The sequence below is a fragment of the Monopterus albus genome, unplaced genomic scaffold (genome assembly GCF_001952655.1).
Source record: "Monopterus albus unplaced genomic scaffold, M_albus_1.0 scaffold3.1, whole genome shotgun sequence".
Classification (NCBI taxonomy): Eukaryota; Metazoa; Chordata; class Actinopteri; order Synbranchiformes; family Synbranchidae; genus Monopterus; species Monopterus albus.
Window position 1 is genome coordinate 1,506,249 of NW_018127883.1, and position 12,811 is coordinate 1,519,059.

At 38.8% G+C, this 12,811-nt stretch overlaps 1 protein-coding gene across 2 annotated transcripts; it reads left to right on the forward strand.

Moving 5' to 3' along the window:
* Positions 1–954: 954 nt before the first annotated feature.
* LOC109962329 (carbohydrate sulfotransferase 15-like) lies at positions 955–12,747 on the forward strand. 2 transcript variants are annotated; one of them, XM_020603956.1, is made up of 8 exons: positions 955–1,251; positions 7,581–8,101; positions 8,417–8,756; positions 9,503–9,646; positions 10,474–10,630; positions 10,833–10,989; positions 12,074–12,221; positions 12,362–12,747. In XM_020603956.1, exons 2-8 carry the CDS (start codon positions 7,634–7,636, stop codon positions 12,550–12,552), a joined length of 1,605 nt encoding a protein of 534 aa, XP_020459612.1. In that variant the 5' UTR covers positions 955–1,251; positions 7,581–7,633; the 3' UTR covers positions 12,553–12,747. The 2 variants fall into 2 exon arrangements, with proteins under 2 accessions (XP_020459612.1, XP_020459624.1); XM_020603968.1 differs by having other exon boundaries at positions 960–1,251; positions 8,417–8,603.
* The last annotated feature ends 64 nt before the right edge of the window (positions 12,748–12,811 follow it).

Here is a 12,811-nt window from a genome sequence, read left to right on the forward strand (position 1 = left end):
CAGGACTTGTGGTTTCATCATTAGGTGTAATGCACCATTGTGAAACACCCAGTGACTCCCACTCAGAATGAATCGTGACAAGTAATGAAGGAAAAAAAAATCTCCATTAGCTGAAAAGAGCATTATGATAATTGGTGATAATCATCAGTTATATGCACATGTAGCAGTTCCCTTAACAACCAGTTATAGCTATTACATAATCAAGAAAAGTCTCTGGTTGCACAATGTTGTTCACAAATTATCGGAATTTGGCAGATTAGAACAATTTGTCCTTAAGAATAAAGCACAATTTAGAAATAAAAAATAAAAAAACACAGAAAAGCATACAATAAAAGCAGATGAATTTTACCCCAAGGCTTTAAAAACAAATTCTCTGAACCCTCAAGGCCATATAATGTTTTACTTTTCACCTTTGTTTCAGAATGGACAGGTGGTGAGCATCAGAACAGAGATTAAAACGTAATAAAGGGGTTAATTCAAGGCTGGAGTGCTACTGTGTGTTAAAAGAGTCTAGTCTGACCTTGAAAATGAAACCATTGTGATGCAGCCAAATTAAATAAAACGGTTCATTTACAGAAGGTGGTGTGCGTGTTACTTAGCTTTGTGCAGCCTCATAAAGACACTGGGGCGTTGTGCATCCACGTTTGGAAACTATAAATCAATACATGAAACAGTACATAACAGCATTTAATGTCTTTATCATACAGATTGTTGCTTTTATTGATTTTTTTTAAGTCAATGTGCTTGAGTCTTCCCTGCTTATGATAACTTTTATGAAGATAAGTGAACTGCTGTCCAGTTTTAACCCTCAACACGGCGAACGATAAGTGACCATCAAGGGAAACCGGCAGACATAACCTGCATTTGTTGTTTTGCTTTTATAGTGATATACTATTCATCGTAAGGGCAGACTTAGCCTAATCAATAAAAGGATTTCCGGACTGATGTGTAGCTACGACTGGTTCTGCTGCTGGTGTTTCCTGTGCTGCTCCACATGCGCACCTCCCCTCTGTCGTCCTCACAGTTCTGTTGCGCGCTGGAGAACTCAGTCAGATGGAGGCTCCGAACTGTCTCGCAGCTCCGCAGCAAAACACAGCTGGCGTTTGTCAAAATGTGCACGCTGAGGATACGGTCGCTCATTTGTTTCACTCAGCGTTTCATATAGACACCTGTCAGGTGGTTCTCATTGCCTTAAATGGTTGTCATCATTACTCGTGAGCTCCTGCACAAGAGGAATAAACAGACTGCGGTGTGAGTATCTTTTGTTCAAAAAAGATTATCTATGAAAAGACTGAGGAAAACTGATGTTCCCACTAAGAGAATTAGGAGGGTTGATTTTCTGTCACAGGAGAATAAGGTTTGCTTATTAGATTTCTGTTGTAATGCTTAATAATTTCGTAACTGCCTTAGCTCAGTTAATTGTTTTGCGTTTTGTACTAAATTCACTTTATTATCACTTTTCATAGGGACACGTTGCACTAGTTTGTGATCAGACAAAATGATAGTGGTGTCTATGAACAGACAACCTGTATGCAGAGGCCCATTAGGGAAAAGAGAAATATCAAAACAACAGTGTCCGAAATGATAAAGTCTCCCAGAGTGCTAAATACCTACATCCTCCTGGTTAAATGTCACTGAACAGCTGCAGAATATCTCAGTGTCATGTCTCTGGGGATTATAAGACTCCACCAGAAACCGGATCACAAACAGACTGTGTTATCAGGCAAAGATAAACTATACTAAACATTTGTGAACATGCTCCCAACGTCTTACCTTTATCTTGTAATTGTTATTCTGTATATTGTAACATAACAAACCAGAACATCCTCTGTTACCATCTGACTATTTGAGAGATTCCTTGGCTAATTCCTTCTGTCTTGCCGAAATGGTTTCTCTTATGCATCCAAGCAAACAAGCCATGAAGTAGCATCTGCATTGCTTTTCCAGCTTATTGCTAGAGTTGGTTTGAAGTCTAGAAAGAGATCTGTTGATGCAGGAGATGTTTGTGCACTCATTGTTTGTGTTTGAAATTTGGTTCATTTTTGTCCCAATCCTAGTTGATTAGGTAGGCAGAAAGCCTGTCAGACAAACTGTGGACTCTCACTGCAGCTTATAATTCAATGATGTGATATTTTAATTGGAAGGAGAAGGAATTGGAGCCAAGAGTGTGAGAGAGGGAGTAGATAGTGTGAGTTTGTTAGCTGTGGTACCTCTCCATGCACACACTCAGGCCAAAGCCTTACTTGGGCTGCTGCACCCAGCCCTGCAGTCTGTTTATTCCTCTAGGCAGGAAGGTTTTAGGTTGCTCCTTGAGTTTGTGGAACAAATGTCTGGATCAGACAAGATGTCAAAGCCATGCTTCTTTTGGCAAGGGCCAACAGTGTTCAAAAAGACTTATGTAAGTCTAAAAGTATGAGAGGGGAGAGCAAGAGTGAGACACTTATACCATATCAGATTGTTTAGATGGGACTCCGGGGGTCCGCCACTGGAAGAAAAGGATTCTGCAACAAAAAACATTAGGAATGTGGGAGGACTGCATGATACTGAAGTGCTTTGGCAGCAGTTCCGAGCATCTATTTCAAGAGCTGGTACTTTTTAACTTGTGATGACAACAAGCCTCAATAATGCAGGACTAGCTCTGCTTTATTTCCAACATGACTTTCTAAACAGTATTACGGAAAGGGTGATTCAGTGTACTCAAACTTTTACCTCCATCTGTTGCTCCCTTGTTGTTCTGCTTGAGCTGCCATGCTGTTGAGTAATGTCCTGATGATATTTTGTGTTTTTCCTTTCCATGCAACAATATGTTTGAACAGAAAGCTATCTCCCTCGCTGCAGTTGATTTTAAAATGCATTATGTCATTTCTTTTCTCATTTAAGATTGAGTTGTTTGAATTTGCATGTATCACAACAACAGAAACTACATTTATAAATGTGGTTAAAATGATACCAACCAACACTTAATCCAGTATTTTAACTTAACCATTTAAACATTTAGTCTTTTTTTACTTAAAAGTTGTATGCTTAACAATTTCACCTGCTTAAAATGAAACAGTAAAAGCTCATGAAATGCCACAAGCCAAAAAGAGCAATTTAATGAGTTGCATATGTGCTATAGTCTTGATGAGATCCACTATAAGGCCCAGATAAATATTTGTTCATTCAAGTATAAGTTAGATAAATATTTGTTCATTCAAGTATAAGTTTAATCGTCCCATACTGTTAATTAAACACAGATTACAGTCACTAACTTTAAAATTCATCCAGATTATGTTTAAGCAGGGTGTGTGTGATGGCTGGTCTGAGTTGATCTGCTACTTTGTGTAAGGCACTGTCAAGTTCGGATGTGCAAAGCACTCACTCATTCCGCTCTCACTTGTTGTTGGTGGAAGGCAAAGTGTTATTCATTTCAGTTTTCTGTTCTTTTTTCATTCTCATATAAATTTTACCCACTGCACCCTGCATTTAGGTCATTGTCACCCCATACTCAAGAACTAATATATTTAATACATCATCAGTAATACACTCATGCAATTTACAGACTGACATCTAGATCTAACTTTGACCTACCTTGCTTGCGGTAGTTTGCCTGTGATTTGAGGGATTATTTCCGACATTACTAGCAGGCTCATCTTCTGCTTTTAGTGGGTTAAACTGCTGGCTTGTTTACAACCTGTGTGAGTGTCTGAACATTTGTTTCTCACCCTGGCAGAGTTCACTGTGGTGATCCTGTTGTACTCATGTACATGCAAATATATACACTGACAAGTGTGCACAAAACCACATCTGTTCTCCAGATGTCAAACTGGATGGTGGTGACCTGTCTGATCAGGGCAGACACCAGTGTTAAACAAGAGGTTTAATATCTCTAGTGCTTAGTACATGTCTGGTTTTTTTTTTTTAGGCTTTTTTTATTGCTTCAACACCTTGTTTGTTTAACATATTAAGGAGTCAGGTTCCTATGAAAGCAAACCTTGTTCTCCTGTGAAAGAAAATCAACCCTCCTAATTCTCTTAGTGGGAAGTGGAAATGAAAGGGAGGACTAGTCCGGCACAATGAAATGCTCACTTCCTGAGATATTTGTGCTCTGAGGGAGCTTTTAGATTTCCTACCAAGATTTTATCAGTAATGTGGCTGTGTAAATGGCCATAGAGAGAAACAGTCTGGATCTCCGGATACCTCCTAGCATGGAGTAATTGTTGTTTTCTGCCCTTGAAATTACTCTGACTTCTTTTTTTCATCCACATAGAGAAAGTTTTGCTATTACTGCAGTTTGGTATCCCATCCATCTTTGTTTGACATCCCTATCAGTAGGGAGTTTGTCTTATTTCCTTCTGTGGCATTGGCTTCTCTAGTCCCCCCCATTTCTTAGGATTCCCTGGGATTCATCCAAGTCAAAGAATGTGCTGTACAAAGTCAGGATTGGTTTACATAGTTATAAACATGAAAGAGTGATTAAAACATGTTATATTTGTGTATACCATGTAAGTGCAGGCACTTGGAGCTGATTGTGTTGTCTTAGTGAAACTTCTCTGAGCATTCTTCACATGATTCTACAAGCTCTGTTTCATACTAAGATTTGCTAATGTTGATGCTAAAAAAAAAGCCATACATTTGCACACAGTGCACCATGCAACATTATTGTCCGTTTGTTTGGATGTTGATTTACGTGTGTTCTTTAGCAGCACAGAAATGGCTGCAACTGATTGGCAAAATTTTATGAAGGGCAGATAAAGGGGGATAAATGAGAGAGGTCAAGACACGGACTTAGTGTATATGAATGCATCCCGTGTGCATAAATGTGGATGTGTGTTAGATGCTACTTATAACATAATCTGCACCCAGTTTAACACCCCTAACAGATATTTGTTGAGCAGTGATAATTTGTAATATATATCTTGTATGTTGGTTCAAAAGGTTGAATTGCAAATTTGTCACAGCTGTGGAATCTGGGGCTAATTAAAAATAATGAGTTTCATGGTTTGTCCATGTAACAGCCCCAAGCTAGTGATGTGGTGAACATACTGTTACTGATAATCAACAAATGTATTTCACTACCACTGTGAGAGTCAGTAGCTTCCAGACCAAGGGTAAAAACTAAGAGGGTAAAGATCTTCTTAGTTATAGTTCTTTAGAAATGGTCTATTCTACGAGTTATTGTATATTTATATGTGCTAAGGTTTGTTAATTCAAGCCACAGCCAACCTTCACCGACTGTATCGGCTTCCGTAAGGATGGTCACAACCATGCAGTTGACACCTGAAGTTTAGTGTAAACTATCTTGACTGCCATCTAGCAATTATTAGGGAACTATCTGATGTTCAGCTACATGGATTTGTGCAAAAGTTTACAAAAAATGTTTTGCACATTACACACTAGAAAATAGAAGGTAGCAGCTTTTAAGATGGATGATAGTAGCTATGTGAAATTACATCCTAGCTTGCCTTTTCAGAACAAGTGTCTCTGAATCTGTAATATTTCAGATAATCTGACAAATACATTGTGTAAACAACCCAACACATTGCTGTAAAAATCATGAATAATATCTCATTCTGACTTTGATATCAGATCAGTCCCGACATTATGTGCACTTTGAGTAACAAAGGCGTCTACTAACAATGATGAATGCTGGTTTTTATTTTGAGTCATCGTGATTTTGACCATGGGTTTCACCTCAGTCAATCCCTCCTGCTGTTCAGTTCCTGAAAGAGATCGATTTTTAGACCAAAGGGGGATAAAGTTGGTCTTTCTTGTGCATTCTCACACTGTTTTTCTCATCTATGCTGCTTCACTTCTTCACTCTTTACCCTTGATTTTCACTGTCCTCCTTTTGCTCTGCCCAAATCTCTCTCTTCTTTCACATTTTGAAACTTTGCTCTAACCAGACACTACCCTTGAATTGGAATAATAATAAAAGGATTCATTGTTACAGAGAACAAAGAAGATAACACTTACCTGCATATGTAGAAATAAAGTTATGCAGGGGCATGAATAAAATGAGACCAGGAAAGAGAATTCATTAATATAATTCTTTTCAAAACACAGCTCGAAAGGACACTTTTTTAAAAATCATGCAAATAACAACAAAATATGGAATTATGAGACATAAAAAGGAAAGACAGGAATGAGGATTAGAATTAGAAGCAGCACCATTCACTAATAATCAGCGACTGTAAATGTCAGAGTTGCATTTAGCTAGTGGTGTCATTGACATTTTAAAAGCCTACTGTACCTCCTTCTAGTGATATTTTGTTAAAAGAGGCCCATAACATCTCCAAATGGCTCAAGAATATATTATTCCCAACCCAGGGTCACAGATACTGCCATGCAGTCCTGACAAGTCTGCAAGGGCTCTGTCCCATTATGTAATCTGCAAGTGTGCGAGGGCTTTCTTATGGACTTCTCTAACCTTTTGTGCACACATTCATCAAGTCAACAGGGATGAGAGCAAAATTGCAAATATTTAGATGTACATGGGTCACAAATAAGTGCTGTGTATGCAACTCTTCCCATAATGCATCTTGACACTGTCTTTAATTAGACTCTCTCTGCCTCAGTTGCTCTCAGTTTGTAACACAGACTTTCTTTAACAGTTTTTGGGGTTTTAAACCCAGGTTGAGATTGTCCTGATGACAGCACTATGACACCATCATGGTAATGTTTTGGACAGAACTGCAGAACAAATGATTCAACCGTTCCACTGTCCAGGGTGTAACCCGCCTTCGCCCGATTGCCGGCTGGGATTGGCTCCGCCCCCCGTGACCTCGTTCAGGGACTAAGCAGTAGAAAATGAATGACTGAATGAATTGTTTACTTTCATGTTGCAACACATTGTTATCATGGCTACACTTTAACAGGCCCTTGTTTTGCAGTAAATCAAAAAAAAAAAAACAAATCACAGTGAAAGTAGAGAAAACTCTGTGAAGTTCAGTGGAACTGGTGCAGGAGTCTATTTCCTGGTCCAGTGGTCCAGTTCACTTTTACAATCTCTGCAAAGGAAGTGTCAGAGAAGTGTTTTAAAAACATTTTACATTAGCAGTGGAACCTTGAAATAATAATGCCTACTTATTATTCATGTGGTGGGAAAAGAAAACAAAATATGTGTACGTCCCACAGTCTGTCCACCTGTATCAATACATACAGTAACTTGGCTCTGTGTGGAGAATTCTGTTTTCAGGTTAATAAAATATAGCTCTCGCTGGATATGTAGCTCACAGAGAATAATTGTGTGTTTATACTTTTGAATTACAGACTATTAACTTTCAAGAGCTTGTCATTTACATGTGCTATATAGGCCTCATCATAAAGCAAGGGGTCTCCATCCAGCAGACCACACACAATCAGCTGCAGCTCACCTCAAACATTTTGGAGGTGACCAGTGCTAAAGAAGGAAGTATAGGCTGGAAATTCACAAACTAACATCCCAGAGGGGGAATAAAGCTTATAATATTAAAAATGTTAATACCACCTTTCTTGGCATTATGGGAGATGACTGAAATAATTCAAAGGAAACTACACTGCTTCTCTTCTAGCAAAAAGAAAAGTGAAGTCATGTGAACATGTATGCTTCTGTTTTACAGAAGGCCCCACTGAAGGCTGGAAGCATATAACAAGTGACAAAAAACCATGATGAATGGACACATCAGGACATATAAAGGATAATTGTGTCCACAGCTTGTCCATGGCTGAAAACGAGAAGAAATCAGGAAGTCGAGAGGAAGTCAGGATGCTCTTTGACTTCAGGCACACAAACATGCCTGAAAATCTGGAAGTCAAGTGGGTTCTCCTGTTGTCACTGACTAACCTGTGGAGCATCTCTAAAGTCAAACTGGTTAGCTTACTGCTGGGCTCAACAGTGATTTTTCTCATCATGGCTTCTTACATCTTGACATGGGACAAGAAAGGACTTTTGTTCATCTCCTCACCCTCACCCTATCAGGTCCAACCTGCTGCCATCCTGTCGAGCACAGCAGCAGCTGAAGTTCCCTCTGAAAGGAATTCAATAAACATGAAACTGCTGGTAAAGCTCATCAGGTCTAAACTGGAATACACACCCAGAAAGGTGCCTGATGAAAAGCACATCATTGAAACTGACCCCCATGTAAGTCTGTGGGAAAATCATCTGACTCATTTTTTGCTGTACATTTAGATCAACTCAGATAAAGGCAGTTTTGTCATATGCTTAGTAAAACTAGAAGCTACCATCATTTATTACCACCTTTTAATGCCTACAGATAACTTAAAAGGATCATGTGGTGGAGACCTACATTATAAACAACTACATTCTGCAAGATATATGAATGACAAATGTTAAATCTAATAGAAATATATCTTCTTTACCTTTAATATAGAGTACTGCAATGAATTTATTTATTTATTGGATTCATTTTCCTGTTGTTTGTGTTCCTCTCTGCAGTTGTTTTCTGTAATTCCTCGTCAGTTCCTGCTCAACATCAAAAGCCCTTGCTGGTATGAGGAGTTCTCCGGTGAAGTCAGGACTGATCCATACAAGAGGAACTTCTTTACACTGCACTCCAAGAGCTTCAAAGATGTGTGTGACCACCTGAGGACCACCTTCCACCAGCACCTATACCACAGAGATGGCAAGCAGTTTCGTCTGCGCTGCTTGCCATACTTCTACATAATTGGCCAGCCAAAGTGCGGCACAACAGATTTGTTTCACAGACTGCTGCTGCTCCCAGAAGTCAGGTTCAACGTCATGAAGGAGCCACACTGGTGGACCAGGAAACGCTTTGGTGGTCATCAAAAGATGGATGATATTTTGAAAAGTTTTCACTCACTTTGGCTAAAGTCTGTAGTTAACAGTAACTGAACACAGATAGAAACAAGAACAACAGATAGCAGTAAACGTAGAGTTTTAAAGTACATGCGATGTGAAGTCTAAGTTCTATATGAAAAACCGTTATTTTACTTTCTTGCAAAAATGTAGTTAGTAAGATCAACACTACTGTATCTGTCCATGATGTAAAGATTGAAGCTATAGTTCAACCATGACAGTTAGTCTGTTGAAACGCCATTTGTTGAAAACAGGAAGTGGCTTCCAGAAGTGTAGTGGGCATTGTGAGGTGCTTATATAATTTTCATCAGTACTAGCTTTTCATACAGAAAAGAATAAACAATGTTGATCTTCTTAGTGGATGACCCCAATATTTCTAAACTCGTTTAAAATTCGGTCACTTGGTCAGGTCCCATGTTACTTCAACATGCTTTTAATATAAAGGCCTGATGAAAATTAGGACCATGTCCTTTATAAGAATAGATTCTAATTCAGCAGTGCAAAAAATTTTCCAAACACAAGCTGAATCAAGATTAAGCCAAACTTCTTCTGCAACTGCTTCATAATAAAAGCATCACCAGAAAATGTAACTAACTAAAATTTCAAGAAAAGTAGTATATTGCACTGGTCAAAATACTTCTGATTATTTTCCACTGACTAAATACAGAGATAATGAATGTTATCCTGTTGTATCTTGGGGTGTAGGTTATTTCCATTTCAAAGATGGCTTCCAGGAAGTTTTTCCTGTGCAAGATTACTTGGATCTGTTTGACTTGGCAGCCCACAGCATCCAAGAAGAAATCAACAAAAATTCATCTGGAAGCCACCATGCACTCCAGCTCATAACAGGTGAGTTGGTACCGTTAGCATCCACTGTGCACCTTTTTATTTTTCATTAGGTATTTTCTGAAGACCTTTGAACAGCCAAACATCTGGATCCTGACCATGATTCAAACTACAATTCTTTGTTGTCTTTTTTGTCCCCCTTTTCTTTATTGTCAGTGGCTCTGACCTCAGGAACATTACTGTGCTGTGAAAAGCCAGAGGAAAATACCACTCATATTTTCTTAGATAGTCTGTGGTCTAATTGAAAGAACAGTGTCTTTAGAAGCATACACAAAAACTCATATGCCTCTGGTTACTGTTGCACATCTGTGATTATAAATGTGGCTGGTTGAAAGCTTTGCAGTTCTAGGCCAGGGTTTGAGGAACTGTAGAGAATAATCTCAAATAAACACGAACATAAAGAAATTACATTCATGGAGTAAAGTAGTATTGATCTTTTGAAGGACAATCTTTAACACCAGCTTCTTTTTTTAACTTGATTTTCTTCTTTGCTTGTTTGAAAATTTGCATTTAAGAAAGTTCTGCTTGGTTGGCTTTGCTTGCTAGCATAAAAAAACAACTCCCTATTTGGATTGTGCAATGATACTAATAACAGAGTAACACAATTCTATTTTTAAGTTCTAAAAAGTAAAGACAGTACTGTTGCCAAGATGTTTACACACAGATTTGGGAGGCATAATGTTCCCAGACAAGGAAAGTGTTTGCAACATCTCTTAAATATTTTGGCCTGAAATTCTGCTTAACTTTGCCACATTATGCCTGAGTGCCTGTTTTTGCTCGCTGCATTTCAAATGAGCAAAGTGACACTTAGACTGTCAATGTCTTGACAGGTGAAGCCAGTGCTTCCACTATGTGGGACAACCAAGTCTGGAGCTACCTCCACAAAGACGGGGAGGAGGCAGAGCCTCCATTCCTGGCCCAGGACTTCATCCACACAGTCCAGCCCGGTGCAAAAATCATCATCATGCTTAGAGATCCAGTAGAGAGGTACTGCAGAGAAACAGCTGTGTGAATAGATATGCATGTGGGTTTCAGTGATGACAGTTTGGATTGCTTTTAAAGGGTTTTCCAGTAGTCTGTAACTTTTCAAAACAATCTGTTTAAAGATAAATACTCTTATTGTACATCCAGAAAAAAAGTTGCTGTATAATTCCATCTGGCTTTCAACTCTGTCTCATTGTGTTCCCAGACTTTATTCTGACTACCTGTACTTTACGACGGCCAACAAGTCAGCAGAGGACTTCCATCTGAAGGTCGTCGAGTCTGTCCAGTTGTTTCAGTCCTGCCTATCTGAGAGGACACTTCGATCCTGTGCCTACAGCTTGAGCCTCTCAAACACCATGCCGGTCAGCTGAGAGGATAATCTCATGTTTGCCTGTCTGAAGAGCAGAATAAATAATCTGGTTTAACAACAGCATTTCTGTTTTTAGAATTTCTAACTCTTTTAATGCTGACAAGGCTTTGTAAATGGATGTTAATGCACTAAAGTGATTCTGTTGGACAAATACTACAGTACCAAGTTACTTTAGACCCTTCAGTATATATCATCTAAAGCAGCATTCCTTCAGGAATAAGGTGAGCTATGAGCTCTGTCGGTTAATAATCACAACATGCAGGTGACAGTACTGTTATCAGGGGAGATTTACTTCAATAAAAGCAACAATCAGCCATTGGAATAGAAACAGACTCTAAATTAGACCAAACAGAAACACTGGGAATGTGTGTTTGGATAAGATGAAGATAAAGGTTTTCAAAAATCTGTCACATTGCCTGTGAGTCACGGCTCAGCAGCTTCATTTTATTGGGTTGTGTTGTATTGTGGCTCCCTCTTGAGGAATCATAAGTCTGTGCATCAGAATTAGATATAAACTGTCTCTACCAGCCATTAGCTGAAAGCACGTTCAGTCTCTATGTTCCTGTGCAACACTGAGCAAAAGATTAAGTTCTGTGTTTTCATTGACTGTGGTATCTGTGCAAATAATTTAGTCTCTTTGGACGTGGTGCAGTGTCATGTTGCTTTTCCAAGCTCATATATCAAAGTATTGATTGACGAACTCCTTTATACCTGATGAGTTCTGCTAACTGCTATTTATCCTGATATGGCATGTCATTGTAATAGTGTTTGTTGCTGTTGTTGTGATTCAGTTATTACAAATTGGGAAAACACAAAAGGTCCGTATTTTTTTCTTATTGTCGACAACTTAAAAAAATAGAAAACAAACAATGTGTTAGTTTGCTTTGAATATTCTGTGTGGCACACAGCATAAGGCCCACTCTTTTTACTGAAGATGTCTTTTAAAAAGGGTCATGTTAAAGATTTCATGTTTAATTAATAGTTGAGTTTAATTTTTAAATGTCTTACAATGTCTTACAAAATAGTTTCACCACAAGAAATTTGTGATGTCTGTGTATTTTGATTTCTCCCCACAGGTGAGGCTAAATTTGGGGATATACATCGTTTTCTTACTGGACTGGCTCACAGTTTTCCAGAGGGAGCAGATTTTAGTTCTTCATCTAGAGAACTATGCAGCCAACCGTAATGTGACAATCAAGAAAGTTTTTGACTTTTTGAGTGTGGGTATGTATCCACAAAGCTACTAAACATGACCTTGTATATTAACATTTTACAAAAAGCCTGATAAAAGATCCTAGTTGTTGTGTTTATCAGGTTGTTTCAGCCTTGACACTTAACTTCTTGTGTACCCCCCTCCTCTGCAGGTCCTCTGTTGGAGCAAGTGGAGGAAGCACTGACCAAGCATCCCATGTCTAACAGACGGCGGGCAGCAGACAGGAACCTGGGTCCTATGCTTCCAGCCACCAGAGACCTCCTCAGGGAATTTCACCAGCCCTTCAACCAAAAACTAGCCAGTGTGCTGGACAATGATGCCTTCCTCTGGAGTAATGCCTGAAGAGACATGAGCATGGACAAACTGTGAATGAGCAAAAAGCTAAAACGGAGATCCCTACTGAAAGAATGCATGGGTTTTTGTGATATTTATTTGCAGTGAGTTACTAATCTGCTCAATATAGATACATCCGTCACTATAAATAACAATACAATTGAAAGGAATATGTGTTCTATGTTTCTGAAGCCCATAGTTGAAAAGGAAATTATAGAGATAGTGAACAAATGTGGTAATAAATCATCTAGTGATAGTGATGGTATCA